Source organism: Malaclemys terrapin, chromosome 5 (genome assembly GCF_027887155.1).
Source record: "Malaclemys terrapin pileata isolate rMalTer1 chromosome 5, rMalTer1.hap1, whole genome shotgun sequence".
Classification (NCBI taxonomy): domain Eukaryota; kingdom Metazoa; phylum Chordata; order Testudines; family Emydidae; genus Malaclemys; species Malaclemys terrapin.
Window position 1 is genome coordinate 84,279,069 of NC_071509.1, and position 22,374 is coordinate 84,301,442.

General features: G+C 41.0%; 1 protein-coding gene across 4 annotated transcripts in view; it reads left to right on the forward strand.

Annotated features, from left to right (window-relative positions):
• GATB (glutamyl-tRNA amidotransferase subunit B) overlaps positions 1 to 22,374 on the forward strand; it is a 162,840-nt gene that overhangs the window by 40,201 nt on the left and 100,265 nt on the right. For 3 of the 4 annotated variants that reach the window (XR_008445054.1, XR_008445052.1, XR_008445053.1), the window contains exons 10-13: positions 5,532 to 5,665; positions 6,181 to 6,259; positions 13,141 to 13,275; positions 16,691 to 17,112. Coding sequence is in view for 1 of the 4 variants with exons in the window: in XM_054029546.1 (XP_053885521.1) it covers positions 5,532 to 5,665; positions 6,181 to 6,259; positions 13,141 to 13,275; positions 16,691 to 16,819 (477 nt within the window). In the remaining 3 variants the exon portion in view is untranslated. Of the gene's footprint in view, positions 1 to 5,531; positions 5,666 to 6,180; positions 6,260 to 13,140; positions 13,276 to 16,690; positions 20,728 to 22,374 lie in introns of those variants that run through there. The other variant, XM_054029546.1, reaches the window with a different exon arrangement.

The following is a 22,374-nucleotide window of genomic DNA, read 5'->3' on the forward strand; positions in this document are numbered from 1 at the left end:
ATTGTTTTGTCTTTGTGTCTGGAACAGGGCCAAGCACATTGTCCATGCTTAACAAAATAATAAATGACCATTGTTTTTGTAAAATATGTATAACATCGAAGTTGGTGAAAACTTTGCCCCCAAAAAATGCAGTTGATGAGGTGAGGGGATTGTGGATGCAAATGAACAGATTGTTTAAAATCTGGAAACCTCTGGAATCCATCTAAAGACTATCCAGTCTCTTGAAAACAAATTGCAACATCCTTGTTCTCTTTCAATCCTTTTTGAATTGATCCAGCAGTGATGACTTTGTGTGTCAGTATTTAAATCAAATTTTACAGAAATCTCTTGAGAAGAAAGTGGCTAGGAAGGTTCTAGCCTTACTGGTATTGCATCTTACCAGTGAGTCATAAGTTTTCCTTATTGTGGTGGGAGATCAGTCATAAATCATGTAGAAATCCTACGGCTATGAAGGTAGCAGTTCAGAGATGTTGATTAATGATGTTAAAGTGCTTTGCAGCCAGTGTTTCTCTCCACACATGTGTAAGCAACTTGACCTCAGGAAAAATTATCATTTATGAAAATAAATATGTTTTGATCAAGGACAGTAAATGGACCCTCCTCCATTTCACCTCAGTGACCCTTTTTTAGCTAATCATTTCCCCTCTTTGCTATTACATAGTCTCATCGGTGATGATGCAAGAGCCTTCTCCTCTGCAGCTCTAGCCATATGTAACTGCTAGCTGTTTGTCTCATTGATTCTCCTTCACTTTGCAGATCTCACTTGAAAACATATTTTTTCCTTCCTTTTGCCTCTTAATTTCTCTCCTTTTGCAATTTGTTCTTGATAACTGTTAATTCTGAAGATGATTTTGGATTGCTGCTTGTGAGAAAGATGTACAAATACAGCTGCATTGAAAGTTGTTTTTCTTCAATAAATGAAGGGCGGGGTGGTCTCGTCTGTATTCTGAGTCTTTCTCCTTTTAGTGTAGATTAGGATGGCATCATTTTTATTCTCTGTACAAATTCACTTATTTGACTCACTGGGAGAATAGTTAACCTTAATTAATCTGAAAATTATGTTTCCATTGCCTAACTCAGAACTACTGTAGATGGCTGATGGGGCCAGATGCACAAATCTAAGAAACAGTCTTTCAAGTTAGAGTGCCCAAGAGTTTTCATTAAATAAATGGCAGTGGTAGAGAGAGTCTTCAAAATGCAGAATCTGTACTCTACCCCAACTTGTTTTTTGTGCATAATGTTCACACTAAATGTGTTAAAATGTCAGACTTCAAAATGAACATTAGTTTCTTAGCTCACCATTGCATGAAGGTATTGCAGTAACTACTTATGTGTGGTTTCAGAGTAGCAGCCGTGTTAGTCTGTATCCGCAAAAAGAAGAACAGGAGTACAAATTTAAATTTGTTAGTCTCTAAGGTGCCACAAGTACTCCTGTTCTTCTTTTTACTTATGTGTGGTCCAGTGTGGAAGATTGTAGCTCCTGCAGGACCTAAGTACAACAGGATGAACTGAAATGGAAGGACATCTTTCACTTTGAATCTCCTTATTTCTGTGGTTTCTTAAACATGTATTGCCAAATTTTCAGCAGATTTTTATAATTGCAATAATGAACTGGGAGTATTTGTAGGAGCACATTTTTCTCAGAAAAAATCCCACATTTACACATACATATAGGCAGTTCGTCATGCCATCTAAGCAGCTAAGTGTTCGGTTACTCAACTTGTGCATGCAAGTTCAATCTGTGCAAACCAAAAGGCGTGCAAATATTGCACCTGGCATTAAGGAGTCCTGCTGCATTTTTGGCAACGTGTGGTGTTTTAACATTTTGGCTTTCTTCCTGTTGGGTTTTTGTTTGTTTGTTTGTTTGTTTTGCTGATTTATTAACTCAAGTCCCATGTCAATGTGCTGCTATAAAAAATAATAAAGTATATTGACATCCAAAGATCGGAGTCATTGAGGTATAGAAGTTAGAGATGGAAAAGACCTATATGATCATTCATTCTCTTCCTCTAACAGCTCCCTCTAGTACCTATACTCACTCTAATATAGGTTACTGACATGTCTAAAGTACCCTATCATTCTAAAATACAGGTGCATTTCTGCTTATTTTAAGCTTAACTATCTAGAGTTTTTTTAAGACCTGATTGATATATCATGAAAGACTTTGAAAACTATTCTGTTTGTTACATAATTGTCTCTCTTTGCCACACAGTCCATACCGTCACCTGTTCCTGTTGCCCTTTCCCACATGCTCCTCTGTTTATTTCCTCAGAGTTGGTTGCTGTGGAAATTCTGATGGTACAAACATAGGCACCAACTTCCCCTCTTTCCTGTGGGTGCTTGACACTCCCCCCAGCCCTGCCCCCACTCTACCCCTTCCATGAGGCCCTGCCCCTGCCCCACCTCTTCCCATCCCTTCCCCAAAGTCTCCACCCCAACTCCACCCCCTCCCTGCCAATATTCCAACTCCTTCCCCAAATCCCTGCCCTGGCCCTGCCTCTTCCCTGCTTCCTCCCCTGAGCACACCACATTCCTGCGCCTCCCCTCCCAGATCATGCTAATGCTGTCAAACAGTTGTTGTTTGGCGGCAGCCAGGCAGGAAACACTGAGAGGTAGGCGGAAGAGTGGGGATGCAGCGCGCTCGGGGCGGAGGAGGAGGTGGGGCGAGGGGTGCTGGTGGGTGCAGAGAACCCACTAATTTTTCCCCGTGGGTGCTCCACTCCCGGAGCACCCACGGAGTGAGCGTCTATGGGTACAAATAGAGAGAGAACAAAGTAGAAAATGAGATATGGACAAAATGACTTTTCAATAAAATGGTTTGTTTCCCTTTTTTCAGTTTTCTGGGAGGCATCAGCTGGTCTTTAAAGGCATCAGTTCACATTGCAGACCCAATGTCTGCAAAGAATGCTTCCATGATACCTTGCAAAACATTGTAGCATTTTAAACTTGTCAAAAAAGCATCTGAAACCACACCGTCTATTTTTGACAGCTCAGGACTATTAAAGCATCAATTTAAATCCTGTGTGAGAAAATTTTTTGCATCTGGCTGATATTTTGCATGCCACATTTCATTCCAAGGAGATTCTAATGAGCAAGTGACAATGTATTGGTACACTACATAATGAAAGTGCCAAGTGACCCTCCATACCGAACACAATGCTATAATTCCGAAATTCTGTTTCCCATTCTGTTGTTCAGGATTAAGTGGAATAGTCAGTTAACATTCTCATAAATCAGAACATAGCAGCTTTTCTGTGACCGTTTTAAGATTGTAAATTGTTCCTAGGGACAGTTTTGTTTTTGTACTTTGTATTTTTGCATTAACAAGGTGTGGTGTGTTAAGTGCTGAGTACTGCTGTCAGTATATGACCAGTTAAATGGCTTCTATGAGGTAGGTAAAGATCCAAAATATCCTTTGGTTTGTGTGATCCAGTAACTGGCAGTAAGGAGATATTTGCTTAAAAGTGTACATGTTTGTTACGGATGCCTGCCAGTATTCTCCATTATTTGAATTACATCTTGGTTTTTAGCCTGATACTTATGCAGCATTTTATATTAGTTGTCTATAAGAACATATGCTTCAGTAATGGTAAAAAATTGTTTAATCTTCTCTTGTATCTGGGAATTTTTATCTCAATATATGCTAATCTTTTTAAGCTGATATAAATGCAGATGTACTTACTAAATGCAGTTAAGAAAACTGGAAGTTGTGGTGAAAATTTGCTGTTTTTATATTGAATAGCAAGGGATGAGAGTTAGGATTTTGGTGAAAGTTGTTCTGTGTCTGTATCCAGTGTATAAGAGCTCCATAGCAAAACTGCCTGCATGAGATGTTCCATAGGCTAACAAACATCATCTCAGATAAATATTCCTAGTATGAGTCACAGGATGATTTTGGCACTCCATGTCAGTGAATTTGGCTCTAGAAAAGTTGGTCAGAATGCACAATTGGTCCAAACTAACTTCCAACAGTAGGGTAGAAATGACTGTTTGAAATCAAAGGCAGATCAAGTCTTTTCTGTCATATAACATATTGCAGGAATGATAAGGAAAATATTCCATTCATGTCGCACTGATTCAATTTGGTTCAAGTTTTAATTTAATAAAAGCACACCCTTTGTCTCATTCATCATAGACTGGAACTGGTAAAGACGATACTAGATAGATTTTCAAAGAAAAGCACAATGAAGTGGTTTCAAATATGTACATTTCCATGTGAAAATCAAGTAAGTGTGGGTCTGGCAATTTGGTTGAATGTATCCTGTATGAGCCTTTTTTGCCCATACCTGCTCCACCCATGTTAAAAATGTGGTTGTAAAGGCCCACAGTATTTGCTAAAAAGGGGCATTAATACCTGCTCACTGTTTCCTGACTGAACTTCCAAGGTAATATTGTCTGTTTAGTTATCTTGTCATTTTAAGACTTAATATTCTACACTTGTATTTGGAATAAATGAGTCCTGAGGGGAATTAGAAAAATTACAGTACACCTCTACCCGATATAACGCAGCCAGATATAACACGAATTCGGATATAACGCGGTAAAGCAGCGCTCCGGGCGGGCGGGGCTGCACACTCTGGTGGATCAAAGCAAGTTCGATATAACGCGATTTCACCTATAACGCAGTAAGATTTTTTTTTGGCTCCTGAGGACCGCATTATATTGGGGTAGAGGTGTATAAAATTCATAATTTTACTTTTAACTTGTATACAAAGTCCAGTAGGACAACTGAATTTGGGTTCTTCCCTTGAAAAGTAGGAATGCCCACTTACAAGATCCACAGTCTCTTGGAGGCCTTTTGAGTTACGTGCTACAGTTACTGAGCCATCATTCTCCAAGTGACAAACATCACAGCATCCATCAGATCCTGCCGTATGTTTTACTAAAAACAATCTCAGATTTCTTGTACACTTTAAAATTGAATCTGTGTCCCCTGTGCAATAAATTTCCAACACTGAGGGCCTTCATCAGAGTTGACTTGAAAAAACTAAAATAATAAAAACTCTGCTTCTTCTAGTCTGACCTATCCAAATCACCCAAGGATAGAAACAAGTCCATCTTATTCCAGCAGCCCAAAATGTGTCTGCAAGATCAAGCATTAAATGTTTCTAGGTGGCTTCAGAAAACAATTCCATGGTAAACATATCATGTTCTTTGACAGCTCATTTCACCAGAGGGTAGGCAGGCTAGAACAGAACAAGAGAACTCTCCACACCTGCCTTGGGTGAAGCAACTTCTCTCTGTACACTAATTTCAGGGAAGGATTAATGAAAGATAGAAACTACATTATATGTACAATCTTATCAACCTGGCAGGCAGGCAGGCAGAAAGCTATGCTTATGTATTCTTTTCATAGAGCATCTCCTAGTATGGATTGCACTACTGTCTTAATGGAGTTACTAGAGGTTGCCAAGATCTTGCAGTGAGTGCACCAATCAGGTTTACCTGGAAATGAGGGAGGACCAGGACCTAAAATATTCATTTTTGTACCTTTCTGACATTAACCCATTTAATTCTTTTTTTCTAAACAGAATGAAGACGGATTAATGGAGTTCTTTGAAAATGTAGTGAGACAGACACAGATGAATCCAAAGAAAGTGATTGGCTGGATTCTAAATGATATGCTTGGTTATTTAAAACAATACAACCTTAAAGTCAAGGAAAGGTGAAGCTTTCTGATTATATTGAGTTGATCAAACAACCATCCGTCTTCCCATGGCAAGACAAACAATTGTGAATAGTATCCCCTAACACCAGCAGTGACTCCTAGTTTAGTGCAATGTAAACAACAAAGGTCCGAATAGTCACAACTTCTTTTGGGAGCCTAGACCTGTAAGGTGTCTTGGTGAACCAAGTCTATTCTATACCCTCCAGAGATGGGAAATCTTTAATCACTATCTATTGTAATCCATGGGTTTCCATTTTTAGCATATTAAAATGGCAAAACCTCCTACTCTTCTGACCAAAAATAAATTACATTTTTAAAAGTTGTATTGACCCAGTGTACCACTAGGCAACAAGTTTGCTTTCAATTATAATATTTAATCTTTGTTTAAATGATTGTATGTCATTTATACAAATGACCATGCACCATGTAGAGATGTTAAGATTATGTTGTGTATGGTGTGTGTTTGTTTGTTTTTTTGAGAGCTCTCACCTCACCTTATTTTTTTAATTTAGTCCAGTCAGTTCTCTCTTCCTGGCTGACCTTCTAAATCTTCTAGAGAGAGGAACAATTTCTTCTTCAGCAGCCAACCAAGTGAGTTTGTTTTGGACTTACCTTTGAAACTGTCACTACTTACTTCTTTTTCACAGCAAATCTCCATGTGGAATCCATATGACTTCCATGGTGTCAGTAAATTCATTTTATATTTAAAGCATGAAATATGTCAAACTGCTACTGGAGGTGGGAGGTATGTGTATAAAATTCAGGGTTAAATAGTAGAGAGGGGCCTGAAACAAATCCCTAACAAAGCCAAACATGCCTGAATTTTGGGCAATTTGGATTTGATGCCACTGACCAGTAACCTCTATAATCAAATCCCAAATTCTGAACACTCCTGCATTTTGGGAAGGTTAGAATTTACATCCATGTTTTAGTGGCTTGGTCCAGTCTCTGGTGAGTAGATTCTCTGATGCTTGAGAAACTTGTTGCTTCATGGTTCTTAATCATTTTAATAGGTGCTGCAGCTGTAAGAGGTCACATCTCAGTGAATGACAAAGGGCAAAACATAGCTGGGTTTGTAAGATAAATTTGTGTCAAGTGCCTTGTGAGACTGAAGGAGGAAGACTTGCCTCTTTGATAAGCCAATGACACTCTTTGCTGCATCTTAGCCAGGCACTCAAGACGGAGCCAACTATTTCCCCCCCTTTTTTTCAGATAGCTGGCTTGTTTAGGCCAGTCTCTCAAACAAAGATGGGATCTAAGAAACTGTGCTAACAATACATTTGACATCAGGGAATATGTTAATGATCATTATTATAAATAATCCTAATAATTAATTTGTCTTGAGGTAGTGCCTATGGATGCCAATCATGGATGAGAGCCCACTGTGCTAGGCACTAAACAAACATAAAACAAAGTGACAGTCCTCGCCCCAAGATTCTTACAACTTAAGTAGAAGACAAAACACATGGGGAGCACAAGATAACAATGAGACAATGCCAGTTAACATAACTGTTATCAAGATTTTTTTAGGCTTTATGGTGGAAGTGAGTTGAAAGGAGAGATTTTAGGACTAGTGAAGTGACTCTGCACTTGTTTACAGTGATTCTTTCTCATGCATGCTGGGCAGTGAGGGAGAAAGGATAAAGGTGCTTATTTGAAAAAATTTAACAAATGGCTACTGAATGCTGACACACTTGGCAGACAGAGGAAGGTGTTCATGTCACATTTGAAAACAGTGAGCATTTTTGCAGGGTTACTGGTAATCTGCAAAAAAATGGCCTCAGCTTCTGCTGATCTTTCTGGAAAAGCTCTACTGGATATTTTTTTTAGAAATACACTCCAAAATTCTAACATGGTGAGTATATTTTTGAATAATTTTATCAAATTTATTTTTTCACCATTTTATATTTATTAAAAAAAATTAAGATATTTCTTTCCCCTTCAAGATCTTCACTTGAGGTTTTCTGATCCCCTGTAAATTGTTTCTTCCAACTTCAGCTAAATCCTGTAGTGACAAAAAAATATATCTGTGTATATATGTTTGATCATACTTTAAAAAATAAACTGTAAAACTGTGTGGGGCACTGTGACTTTTGTTTGAGTGCAGAGCACCTATCATGTTTTAGGTCCTATGATAATATAATTAACTATTTTGTCTCTTTAAACCTTGCAAGTTTATAGCTGTAGAATATTAAACAAACACCACTGGATAAATACTCTAGCTAGTTTTTAAAATTCTAAAATAGTCAACAGTGAAATTGACATTTAACTCACATAATGAGGTTCCAGGGTTAATGTTCTTAGATCAACAAGGGCAGATGTTTGCATATTCCTTCCACCTATTCTTTCATTCTAGCTACAGATTTGGAATGAAATTAGTGTCTATTCACTTTTGCATGTTTGTCTTTGCATCAAAAAATAGTTATAAAGAGAACAAGAGTTCTAAGTCTGGGTGCTTAAAGTTAAATTAAACTGGCCTGGTTTTTGGTGGAGCTGAGACGTCTCAGTTCGTAGTTTAAGCCAGTCAGAATTGGGGTTGATCATGGTGGTTGGAAATGGTCTTAAAACAATAAAAGCTTGTAATGGGCAGAAAACACTGAGAATACTTAGTGCATGTGGATATACAGAAATTCTGTGTACGTGATTTTTGAGAGCACCCATCAGCCTGATGCCTAAAACTTTAAGGATGACCTTCAGAGTTTTATTTTTAGCTGTTTCCTTGTTGTGGTGGTTGTCAGAAAGTTAACATTGTTTTAACAGAGCTTTTTTCATTTTAATTTATTTATACAGAGGCAGTTTTGACAAGATATAAAATTAGGAATTTCAGAGAGATTGCATCTCCTGCTTAATTACTAGCTCCTTGTAGTATATGTATTGTGCTCTATGATCTGAATTCGGACATAGTAATAACTCTACTGTTTGCCCATCACTGAGCGATGCTATCAAACTTTGCCACATTTAGAAAAGTATTTGGTTGCCTAGATGTCAGAAGAACAACAAATGTTTATAACAGTTCTCTGCAGTAGGCAGAGATATTGGATGCCCTGAGGGCAAAAAAGACTATATATACACACAACAGCAGATGCACTGCAGCATTTGAGGTAGGTGGGAGGAATTAACTGCAGTAGTGAAGACAGAGCCAACAAGAAAAGATGGAAGAGATTGATGGGATGAGCAAATAGTCATGCATATGCATATGCTTGTACTGCAGGAAGTGCCAACAGTTTTTAAATTTTTAAGAGGTCTGTGCTCATTCTCAGTTGTACAAGGCAATAAAATTCACATAGATAAAAACTGTGAACATTTATTAAATGTGGACGGTTACATGGTGGATATTGCATGTCAAAGAAGGGACACTGCTGTACAATGCTGTGTTATGTAATTACAGCACACAAACCAAACTTATCTTCAAAAATAGTGTGTGCACTAATCAGGGCTACCATTGCAGGCACATGGTTTGACAAAATTTATTGTTTGCACAACGGTTTAGCTCATCTGCACAGCAATACTTTGACAGAACCTTTTGGCACTTCTACATACAGCAGATACCAGGGAGGTGAGCACAGTGTATGAACCTAAGTTGAACAGGACCCTTTTACAATCGTGATTGTAACAGCGCAGTCTGGGGAATTCGGAGCACCTGATCCAAAGTGCACAGCACTTGTTAGAAGCAGAGGCTTTTGGATAATTTGCAAACACAAAGACATTGCATTCTGGGAGGAGGAATGGATACAGGACGGGCCAGAATGATGTAGCTGCAGTATTTGTACCCCTACATGGAACAAGCGGTTGCAGACTGGTTTCAACTGAAAACCTTTTCCCAGGTGTGTCAGCCAGCTTGCACATTCAACAGTTGTAAAATGCTTAAAATGACACTTTTGTGGATGAAAGACTTGCAAGCAGTTACTAAATCATTCTGACCAATGGTTTGGTGCTAGGCATACGTGGCTAGATAATCTGAATCAAAACTCGGCTAGAGTCTGTAGTTGCCGCTATTGGGATTTCAGTAATGAAGGTAAGACTGAGAATTTCATTTTGGCATTGGAGACTTTATAATTAGGCCCCACTGTTCATATTTAGCCAGTTTATAGCCTGGTTTGACCAGTGAGTGTAGATGAATTAAAATAATATTACTCTGTTTTTAGACTAGACTTTTATCTAGACTAGAACAGCATTTAAAAAAAGAAAATGAGTGGGATGAGGCCAGTTTTTTTGGCCTGTCAAATCTGTCTAGCTTTTTCTACAAACTATAATATCAGTCTAATAGGAAACCATATTTGAATAGTATTGGTCTCTCAGTTGTGTCTGTATATAACAATGTAGATGGAAGGGCAGGGGGCAAAAGGGCCCTTAAACCCTTGAGGCTAATTCTTTCTGGCTGAGAAAAGCCTACAAGAGCCCAAGAAAAAGTAAATGGAGTAGAACTACACTTCTGCATAATAGAACTGCACTTGATTATGCATGCATGAATAAAATGCTTTCTGTTTAACCTCTGAATACTACTGTAATATATTACACGCAGTGTCCAAGGTTCCCCTTATAATGGACTAACCAATATAATTAATTAGCTTCTCCCTCCTCGACTTTCAGAAATAGCCCAAGGAGGATTTGTGTCCAAGTACTCCATACAGGGCCGGCTCTAGGCACCAGCAAAACAAGCTGGTGCTTGGGGCGGCACATTTTTAGGGGCGGCATGGCCGGCGCCAGAATGCCGCCCCTAAAAATGTGCCCCGGCCGCCCTAGTTCACCTCCGCTGCTGCTGCCACGGCATGCGAAACAGCTGATTCGCGCGCCGCTGCTCCCCCTCCCTCCTAGGCTTGGGCGCCTGGGAGGGAGGGGGAGAAGCGGCGCCCGCGCCACGTCCACTCGGAGTCTCCCCCTCCCTCCCAGGCTCTCAAACCTGGGAGGGAGGGGGAGATCCCGAGCGGCCGTTTCGCGCACCGCTGCTCCCCCTCCGTCCCAGGCTTGAGAGAACTGCACTTGATTATGGCCCGCGCCACGGCCACTCGGAGTCTCCCCCTCCCTCCCAGGCTCTCAAACCTGGGAGTGGGGGAGACTCCGAGTGGCCGCGGCGCCGCTTCTCTGCCTCCCTCCCTTCCTCCTAGGCTTGAGAGCCTGGGGGGAGGAGGCAGGGCTGGGGATTTGGGGAAGGGGTGGAGTTGAGGCGGGGCTGGGGGTGGGGTAATTAAGTAAGGGGTGGGGGGCGGCCAAAATTGTTTTTGCTTTTGGTGGCAAAAATCCTAGAGCCGGCCCTGACTCCATAGAAGGAGCCAGTATTGTACTCAAGCAATAGAAGGATACTTTTTAAAGCTACAAAACCCAAACCGACATAGCTTGCTGTGTGTATTTACAAGAGTAAATCCAGTCTCTTCCTGATCCCCCTAAGATAGTGTATAATAGGCAAAATCTCTCTGCGCCATGATATGCTTAGCATAGGAGATGAGACAGCTGTCAGGGGAACCAGTTATTGCTCCCTAATTCTCAAACTTCCCTCGCCCTGACTTAAGTTAGACCACTCAATGGGCTTCTCTTGGTAATTCTGCTAGGAGTAGAGGGTGTGTGTGTGTCCTCCTCCTTCCTGAGCACCCTGGGAAAGGACCACGGTTTCAGATTTGCAGGTATGGTACGTGCCAAACCTAAAATCAGTTTCTGCCCTTTTCTTAGAAAGATGTGGGTTCTTTGTTGGTTAGTTTCTATTTTGAGCAAGATCTCTGGGGAGTTTTTCTCTGAGCTAGTGTGTGCAAATTGCAAGTTGCACTTCCATGAGGTGTGACATGGAGTCACAATGCCTCAGGGGAGATCAGGGAGAATTACCTTCCAGAAAGCTTCCCGTCTGCTCCCTTGGGGAGGACTGAGCACCTGCTGATAGTAAGGAGGAAGCAACTGTGGGTGTTCCTTAAGTGAGCCCTCGGCATAGTTGGTGAAGTGGACAAGGCCTCTGTCTGACTGTAGGAAAAAAATTCAGCTTACCCAGGCTATTGCAAGTGTGTCTGCAGTGGTGCTAAGGAATGAACTGGAAGGGGGGGGCATCTTGAGTTTTAGATAGGAATAGTTAAAATATCACTTATGGTGGTTGTAACTCTGGTTGGATATCAGTAATTTTAAATAATTTGATCTGTCTTTTCTGCTCTTCTTCCTCTCACAAGGAAAACACAAGACCTGCAATGTGGCTTCGAGATAACTTTGTTGTTGTTCTCTCAAGGCCTCTGGCAAAACAAAAACAATAAGATTCTGTTGGCGGGAGGAGGAGGGGTTGGGGCATAGGAGGCAAATTTGAGTCGCACCTGGCTTGGAGTAGGTAGCATCAATGCAGAGTTCTTAAAGTACCTGCCACAACTGTCACATCGTTTCATGCTGAAGGGTTTTCCTATTGGAGAAAAATCTGAGAGGATTAAAATGTCATTCCATTTATTTTGTTTTTCATAAACCATCTTGCTGCACTACTAATTATTAAAATGGCTTTAAATTAGGGCTCCTCACCCCAGCCTCCTCTTGATCCCACAGCAAATTTGTAGTGCTGCATTTTTGACATGGCATTCATTTCCATCCTGGCACACTGGGGCGACCCAAACTTACAATTATATCTTCAGGGCAGGATCAAGCAGAAGCAGTTGTTTTAATAAGGGCTTTCTCTCTCTCACATCCCCCATCTCTGAAATAAGAACAGAGGAAATACAGAAAATGACTGCCCGAGGAAATTGCTTTTTTTATAAATGCTCTCTTCTCCTGAGTTTATTCCATGGTGATAGCCTTGCTACAAAGTAGGGGAACACATTCATATTAGCTAGTAATTATTCCAGAAGCTTAGGTTCACCCAGCTATTCCTGGAGGTGAGATATGGATGGGATAGGGCTGCCAGATGGATTCTGATTTGCAATATTTTTCTTCTATTTTCTATTAAGCATCCTCACTCTCCCTCCTGTGGTGGTGATGGTCTGTAAATGAAATGAGTTACCTGGAATCGGTTTAGGCACAATAGTTGTCTAATTGTCAGTTCTCTGCAGTGGCATTCTCTGTTGACCATGCATGTTGTAATTTCTTTTAGCAACACTCGTATGAATAACATGGGATTACTACACCACCTTCTCGTACGGCAATTTTACAGTAGGGGCACAAAGAGCATCACTGTTGCAAAGCTGCGTGACATGCATATTGTGTTTCAGAATAAAGGGAGGGGATGTGGTGTGCTCTGGATTATTGCACTCGACTTTAAGCTGTGTTCAGATAATAAATTAAACTGAGTTGCTTGATTTCATCCTGGTGCTCTTGTGGGTGGGCAAGTTTTGCTCTGGAGAGCCACTAGCAAGTCAAGATTGAGATGTGTCCACAGAGCTGCCTGGGAAAGTTTGTCAATCACATAAATGTTAACCCTTTGCTTTTATTCTGACTAAATTCACTCACACATTACTGCAGTGGAAAGTGTGAATGCAACAGACACTGATTCCCCTCCTCTATTTTTTTTGATGCTGCAGGTGCTTGAGGAATTGTGGAAGGGGGAGGGGAAGACCCCACTTCAAATTGTTAAAGAAAAGAAACTTGGACTTATCCAGGATCAGCAAGAGCTTGAACAGATCTGTCAGGCAGTGATGGAAGGACATCAGGAAGAGGTGATTAGAACAGGGGTGGGAACTGAATTACAGCAGCTTGGACATGTTGGTAGTCTGTGATGCTAATGGGTTTAAATTGCCATCTTTCCTCTGGCTCTGCATTTGTTTGTACATCTTCAAAGAGAAGTGAAGGATTTATTAGTCTGGCTTGTCCAAGAAGCCAAGTCATTCTGACTATGCATAAAAGTGATAGTGCAAGAAAACAAGCACAGTAGAAGTCCTATCCCTTTTAACTGTATGTGTCCAGAGAGCACTTTCATTAACCTGGCCTGGCAGTTTTGATCAGTATAATTCCCAGATTTTTTTTCTTGTCATCTTAGGAGATATCCAAGGTCAAAGAGATGAAATTAATATAACTGTGTGAAAACTCAGGGTATCTAACGAAGTCATTCATTATTCTACATGAATAATATTAGCTTTAAAGGAGATGGCATCAATGTTAAGCCAAAAAGTTGGCTTTTATTGTATCTCTTTGCAAAGTCCATGTCTCTTCTTCCAAGAAATATATACTGACTGGCTAACCTCGTGAGCAATCTTACACTAACACAGCATGTGTATGTCATAGAAGAAAGCTTTAAACATTTTGATTTCAAGATTCCAGAGATTTTCAGTTAGAAAAAGTAAACTTGTAAATTATGAAAGGGGGGCAAAATGGAGGGGTAACCTTGACCACGTCCAATATTCGTTTTATGAAAAAGATGCTTTTGTATTCTCTCGAGTGCAAAATGTAAAAGCAGGAATGAATGGCTTATTTTAAGTATAAACATAGTCTAGCCACATTTGCAGTTGGAAAAAAAAAAAAAAGCTAACATCTTTTGAGAACAATACCACCCACGCCAAAGTCTCACGGGGAGATACTAACAGCTTTGCAAAGAGCTTTTGATAAAGAAAATGAACTTGCAGTAGATTTGCATGACCTCCCTTATATTGACTCATTTGCAGTGGCTGATAAATATGCTTCTGTATTTTCAGACTAGTACTGAAGCGCAAGAGCAGAGAGCTAGAACTGTTCAACAGCACAAAAGCTGAAGGTCCATAACCAGATTCCTGTTTCAATAATAATTTTGTAAGAATTTAATTCCTCCCTCAGCTTCCAGTGTTTTAGCAAAGCCAGCTGTGATAAAGCAGCCTTATTTTCCAGCTGCTTTCAGGTGATCGTTTTAGTAAAGAAGCTTTTAGGTCTGTGCTTTAAATTACCATAAGATCTTATCTTACAAAACAGGTAGTTGGGCTATTGCAAGAGAAAATGCCTTGCTTTTTAATACTAGTTTATTTTTTTTAAAAAAGGGAAACTAACATTCAAATACTGAGTAATTTATGAATTGATGCAATACCTAAACTTAACTGAACTTTCTAATTTAAATAATTGCAAGCAGATAAAGATAGCAATGTGCCCTATCTATGCTGGGACATTATAGACAAGAGTTAAGATGGGCTAAAATTCAGATACAATAATATAGGGTTACCATATCTAATAAATAAAAAAAGAGGACCCTCCATGGGCCCTGGCCCCGCCCATTTCCCCACCTCCTAGCCCCACCCCAACTCCACCCCTTCCCCGCCCTAACTCCGCCCCCTCCTCCCTCCCACTCCCAGCCACGGGGAAAGGGCTGCCCCAGCGCTACCGGCTTCACGGTTTGCCGGGCAGCCCCCAGACCCTGCGCCCCCGGCCGGCGCTTCCCCAGCGCAGCTGGAGCCCGGGAGGGGAAGCGCCCAGCCGGGGGCGCAGGGTCTGGAGGCTGCCTGGCAAACCGTGAAGCCGGTAGCGCTCAGGCTTTGGACAGCCCCTATGCCTCTGGACCCTGCGCCCTCAGCCGGGCACTTCCCCTCCCGGGCTCCGGCGGCGCAGGGTCCGGAGGCACGGGGGGCTGCCCGAAGCCGGTAGCGCTCGGGCAGCCCGGCTCTTAAACAGAGCCGAAGAGGAGCAGAGCCTCCAGCCGCGGCGGCTCTGCTCCTCCCCGACTCTTTGGCTCTGTTTAAGAGCCGGGCTGCCCGAGCACTACTGGCTTTGGGCAGCCCCTGTGCCTCCGGACCCTGCGCTGCCGGAGCCTAGGAGACGAAGTGCCCGGCCGGCGGCTGGGGTCTGGAGGCAAGGGGGTTGCCTGAAGCCCATAGCGCTCAGGCAGCTCGGCTCTTAAACAGAGCCGAAGAGTCAGGGGAGGAGCAGAGCCGCCATTTTCCCGGACATGTTTGGCTTTTTGGCAATTCCCCCCGGATGGGGGTTTGACTGCTGAAAAGCTGGACATGTCCGGGAAAAAGAGGATGTATGGTAACCCTAAATAATAGGTGGATGTATTTGCAATTGTGCATGCAATTGGTGGAGCTGGTAGTTCATGGCCAATGGAGACTATCTAGTCTGACAACATGCATAAGTTAGGCTATAGAATTTCGCCCAATACTTCCCACCAATGTAGAGAATTATTTTCCCCTGCTACATAAGTAAAGATGATAGAGCTCAATAACTCATGGTTGAACTAGAATGTATCTTTTCGGAAGACCTCTTACCTGATTTAAGACAAAGTGATGGTGAATTTCATATTTCCCTTGTTAAACGTTTAGGTTTTTTTAACCATCATTTCCAGCTTAAACTTTTCTATTTTCAAATTGTGTATTTGCATGCACAAATGGGTCAATGGCTACCTGACTGGCCATGCAAGTGACCAGTGCACAGTAATAGTGCAGGTATTTTGGGGTCAGTCAGTGGGTCTAAAAAAAGAACCTGTCTATTCATCATAAAAATACTACCAGTGAGACAAAACATAGTTAAAAGCATTTAATGCTTTATTGCAAGAGATTCCTCCAAGTTATTATGTCTGATATAAAAGTTTTAAAGGGTTAGGTCTAAAGTTTCTGCTTCAGTGAAAAATGCCAGGTCAGTGTTAATGAAATACAAGTGTCTCCACTTTAAAAGGACACTGTCATAGTAGAGTTTTTAAAATAATTCTGAACTTTAGTAATAAAATTTACATGTATTAATTTATCAGTTGATATTGAACACTTTAAAATTTGTTTATTGGCTGCTATCTTTCTTTTTGCATGTCACCCCATTAGGAAAAGTAAAATAGACAAGTCTTACTTTCAGGCAGTACTGCACTGTTTTGACTTGCAAACACTGCAAGGAGTTTCTTAAAAAAATGTTTTTTGTTGGAATAAAAAATAATCATGAAACCAGTAATTCTACTGGGACTAAGGCCCTGATCCTGCAGTGACCTCTGCTCATCCAGTGGGGCTCCAAGCAGTCCTAGGGTTCCAGCCACACACAGCCCTTGCAGAATCGAGGCAAAAACTTATTTTGATACTAAATTTTGGGCCTACATTAAGCTGGTGCTAAGGTTAGAAAATATGCATCTGTTTAGAGGGAAAACGGAACATCTTCCATTATTCATGATAAATACTTTGTGCTCTTGTTTTCAAGGTTATGGAGATAAAGAAGGGAAACCAAAAAGTTCTGAATAAACTGATTGGACTGGTTCAAAGAACAACAAGAGGGCGAGCAGATCCTGTGCTGGTGAAACAAATATTAGAGAAGAGGCTGTCACAGTAACTTTCAGAGCAACTTGCACAGGTCCCTACAGAGGGAATGACTAGACATTCCCTGGACTTTGTACAATTCAATTCCAGCCTGAGCTAGAAAAAGATACTGTGTAGTCTCAGCATGGAACAGAATTACTATTCCCTTTTGGTGGTTATTCAGGTAGTATCTTGTTATACAGTCTTCCTTGAATACTTCACCCTCTGTCAGGACAAAAGAAAAGATATTCAGTGCAAATGAATAGCAGAAGCTAGTATTGAGTGCTGTTCACTTTTCCTGTAGCTGGTTTTGCACACATGAGAAAGGTAAGTGATTCAATATGTTACTGTTTGTCTGAATACTCTAGAACTTGTATCAGATGTATGTTGTGATTCACTATTGCCAGGTAGCAATGTTTTTCTGAAGGAATAGAAATTTACGCATTTTAGAGTGAAATGTAATGATGTGAACAGGTCACACCACCTACTCGCTCTGCCAAACACCCAGTGGCAGCTCAGCCACTGCTGGCCACTCCCCCCACCTGTTAGGAGGGGGAAGTAGTTCCTCAGTGCTCAGAGTAACAGCCGTGTTAGTCTGTATCCGCAAAAAGAAGAACAGGAGTACTGAAGAAGTGGGCTGTAGTCCATGAAAGCTTATGCTCTAATAAATTTGTTAGTCTCTAAGGTGCCACAAGTACTCCTGTTCTTCTTTTTCCTCAGTGCTATCACTCCTCCCTTGCCTCTGCCAGAGGGAGGGAAAGGAGAAGAGACTGCCCAGCTGCCTTTCCTTCCTTCAAGCGATGATCTATCCTAAACCCAATCTCCCCCCAGTGGCTAAATAGGCCCCTAAAACTAACTAAGGCAGCTGAAGCCCAGGCAGTCCTGTGCATTATGGAAAAATCCTGCTACTTCAAGAGCCTGTGGACTGTGGTTTCTGGAGTTCGGAAGCCTCTTTTGATGCTGCTAAATAATCCCTTCTAAAAACCACAATTATCCTCAAGCTCAAAGATACTTCTGAAGGGTGGAATGCATGCACATACCATACTAAGCTCTTAGGCACAGGTTTTTAAAGCTATTTACATGCTGCAGTGCTCAGTTTTGCAATGCCTAACTGATTTAGGCACTTAGCCTAAATCCCATTGACTGTCAATGGGATTTTGACTCCGATGCCTAAATCCTTTTTGAAAATGAGATTTGGGCTCTTAAATACCTTTAAAAATCCGGGCTTAATTCAGCGAGGATGTAGCCCAGGCCTCTTCTGTGGAATCTAGCTATCCTCTTCAAGTTATGGAATTGCTAGTTCAGCCCTGCTCCCTGGTACTTCATTCTTTGATTATCAGTGCTACTGTCTGACAGGGAAACATCTGAACAAACAAGCTCACAGTGTAAGCAGAAAAGAGGCAAAATGCAGGAGTTTTCAAATATATTTATTGAATAAAATGTGTACCCATTGTTCACATAAAAATAAGTTAGTTAAAAGGTTGTGCAGCCGACAAAAAGCATTAACGTTAGGTTGCCTGTTTTGTCTGAAAACGATAAGATTTATTCTGAATTTTGCAATGAAAGACGTTGACCTTTTAAAAAAATGTGCATTTAAACTGACATTCAAACAAAGGCTTTACTATCATTTTGTCACATCTGAGCAAAACCACCATTTTATCTTTTACTTAGTGGCACCTGTTTTGTTCCATGACTTTGTTCAGAGTGCTAAATTTCAATCAATTTTACAAAACACATCCAGATAATAAATGGTTATGACACAAACCTCAATATACACTGAACTTTGAATTTGTTAGATTAATGCTCTGCCCTTAACTCCTGCCATTGTGGGAGGAAACAAAAGGCACAAGACTGAATTATGGACTGAGCATCTGCATAAAGTTTGAATTTTATGGATCCATGTGTTTTAAGCCTATTCTTTACCTTTACAAACAAACAAACAAACCCTGCCTTTTCCAGAAGGCTTTTTCCTCTTGTATTAATGCTTTTTGTTGGGCAGCTTTGGAGTGGGATGTGTGTTACACTTACCTCCTTACCTGAGAGAGAGAGAGAGAAGTAACTGCTCTATACTTAAAATAGAAGGATCTCAGATACCATAGCAAGACTACTGTTGGTAAGTATCTTTAATGGTTACCTGTTTTCAAAGCCATTTTGTTCTAGGCAATTACATAATAGGGTAGAAAATGGACAAGTTCTATGAATATACAACATTAGATCTTCAAGTTTAAAATAGCAATTACTGTAACTCTCAACCTGCTTTCAACGTTACCAGCCACACATACAATTGAGACCAAGGAAGGCAGCACATACAATTATCCACTTCTAGTTTAACAACTTCTAGTTTAACTCTTCCCTTGTATTAGAAGCAGACAGAAGGACACAGGTTAAAAATCTTCAACCATATTATGACGAAGTAAATATTCACCCACGAAAGCTTATGCTCCAATACGTATGTTAGTCTATAAGGTGCTACAGGACTCTGTCGCTTTTTACAAATTTAGACTAAGATGGCTACCCCTCTGATACTTGAAATCATATTATGGACTCCTCACTTGCTGAATTTTTAAACCAACATTTTTCATAGGAACAAAAGCTATTTTCAGGATGTTTCTTGACTGACAATCAAAAAGGCTAAGCTTTTTGAATCAGATCTTAATGTGTATGAAGTCCTTTGCACATGCATTAAGATGCTGGCTATCATGTCTAAAGCAGTGTTAGCCGGGATGGAGGGAAGCTTAAGCTTCAACATGGCTGGCTACCATGGCTGGAGGATTCTCTGCTACTTGAAGTCTCTAAACCACAGGATTTGGGGACTTCATCAGCAGAGTCAAGGGAAAGGGGTTGGGACGGCTTTGTGGCCTGCATCATGCGGGAGGTCAGACTAGATGATCATAATGGTCCCTTCTGACCTTAGACTCAGACTTTGTTATCCTGTTTGAGTGTTAAGTGCTTTTTGTTCACTTTCAGCTAACTTGATTGAGCTATCCTGCCTACACCCCAGCCTTTGTGCCCCTCTGAGCAGAACATAAAACATCCAGTTAAAAATGGCCAGAATGATTCTCCTGGTCCCTACCAAAAAGCTCAGGGCGAAGTCTAAACTCCCCAAAAATTTGTTCCCTCCAGAGAGACAACTCCGCTACATGCTCAAGGAGTTAAACAACTATCGGACAAATACGAAACATAGGATGGGTGTTGTGGGGTGACGGTGCAGACTGTGCAGTGAGACTATGGAGTGAGCAATGTAGGGGGGCTGTCACAAGGCTTGTACAAAGGACACAAAATAGGTCTTCCTTGAATTAAGGCTCAAGTTCTGCCCTTAACTCAGGTGTCAGTTCGCTACTGAAGCCCTCAACTGAGCTGATGTGCTCCAACTGTTAGGCAGGGTGAGTTACAGACAGTTTCATCCAGATCCTCAGTGTTAATTTAGTACACAGCCTGTGAGAGAATTTCCTTTGGCCCTTCAGCTTTCAGAGAGAAATTTCACCAATGTATAAAAGTTGACGCCATACACAGTCATTACAATCTCATCCAAATGGACAGAGAGGTAGTTAAACATGTGGGCTCTTACCAGATAGAATGTAAAAGCTTTTGGCAGGGGGCATTGATTATACGTGTGTAGCAGCAGTTATCCTGCATTTGGGGTTTGGAGGGAGAAACTGACAAAATATTATTTTCTGGCATTGTGGGAGTAATGAGGAAAGACAACCTTTAGCTATCAGCCCTGGCTGCAAAATTTCACAGCAGAGTTTAAGTTGATCCATGTTATAGAGGTGTCTGGTGGAAACTTTCATTACAGGTTAGGCATTCTACTTGTGAAGGTTAATGTAATTTGAACCCTTTCCCAGGACATTAAGTAGTTGCTGTGATATTCTTGTGTAATAATCTTATTTCTGTGCTGAGCAGCCCTTTGTAATATACAGACTTCCACAGTCACTAAGTGCAGCAGCTGCCTCTCAGACTTATGGCCTTTGGTGTGTGCTGTATGTGTAAAGTGGCATCTCACGTGAACAAATACCCTCCATTTTTTGTTTAAAGCTATAATCTCAGGGTGCTCAAGAAAGGAGACAGAGCAGCACATCAAAACTTTTGCCCTTCGCTGTATCTCCCTTGCATTGCTATTTTCATGATTGACAGGAAGTTCATAACATTCTACTTCAAGAGAAAACTGAGTTACAGCAGCAAGGAGGTCACAATTGATCTTTTCAGATATAGCATGGATCTGTTTGGCTGTATATTTTAAATGCCCAAGGAAGAATTGTATTGTTAATGTTATAAATGAGGCAATATATATTAAAGCCACAGGTCCAGGCAAGCTGCACTGGATTCACCTTTGCCTCCCTACGCCTATGGCTAGTTGAGGGCTGATTTAGGCCCTGGTACAACAGCCCTAGGATAACTTCAAGTTGCACTTGGAAGGAGCTAAGGATTACTGAAGCAGCCCTCCCCTCTTCTCTTGTTAATGTCCTGGGGCAGGGGAAGCGGTTAGAAAGCAAAGAGTGGCCCTATACCAGCTAGGGATTCCCAGCTAAACTGCAAAGCTGATTTTTTTTCTACCTGCTTTTTGAAACCCAAGTAGTACAAAAAAGGTAGAACAGGGCCAGAATGCAGGCAAAGTGTCCAAGAGATTTTTTTTTTAAAGGCAGCTCTCTATCCTCATAAATTGTGGTTCAAATCACTGTCCTTGCAGACAGTAGCCTGATTCTGTGACTTTGGAGGAGGGTGGGGTATGCAACATTAAAGAAAAGGAAAGCAAGTTTGAATGAGCAATATGCTGGTGCAGGCTCCCAGCAGGACTTCGCTAAAATTCTGCCACCAAACTCAACAGGAAGGCTGAAGATTCAAGCTTCTCTAAATTTGAGGGCCAGAAACTTCTATGTGCAAATTTGCTTTAATTTAATCACAATACTCTGAGCTGGAGCTTTAAGGAAAACTAACTATTGCTGGAGTTGGTAAACTGAATGTCACTCTCACTCTTAACAGAGTTGTGTCCAGCAGTGATACGGCCTCTTGGCTCAAGCTGGAGCGCTGAGACGTGTAGTCTCTAAAGGCCACATCTTTCCATTAGAGAGGAGCTGGCATTCGGTGTGGGTGCTAGCCAAGCTGACAGAGTAGCATTTAGACCTAGGTTTAACCCAGCTACATTATTTTTTGGCCTAGATCCACTTGGTTATTTTTAAGCAAATTGCAATAAAATATTAGTGATATCAAAAACTCTCAAAGCTAATATATCAAAAACACAAGTATACATGGGCACTTTAACTTTGGCAAAGAAAATTATTTTGTTCAGAAACGCAGCCTTTGCACAAAAGTTTTATAAAGGGTTTTAGGCCTTAATCCAGCTGCCACACAAACTGTCATAATCAAATAATAAAAAGATTTGCTCAGTAAGCAGTAATGACTTCCCAGCAACCCTTAGAGGCCAGAGGATCAAAAACTCAATTAAAGTGCATATGTACTTGACACAGTAATACTCCTATTCATAAATGTCTTCAACCAGTATACAAACAACAAAACAAAAAATATGCTAGATCACATTTGGAAAAGCAGGACCTCCCTCAAAGAAAGTTATTAATCTGAGCTTGTGTAGCT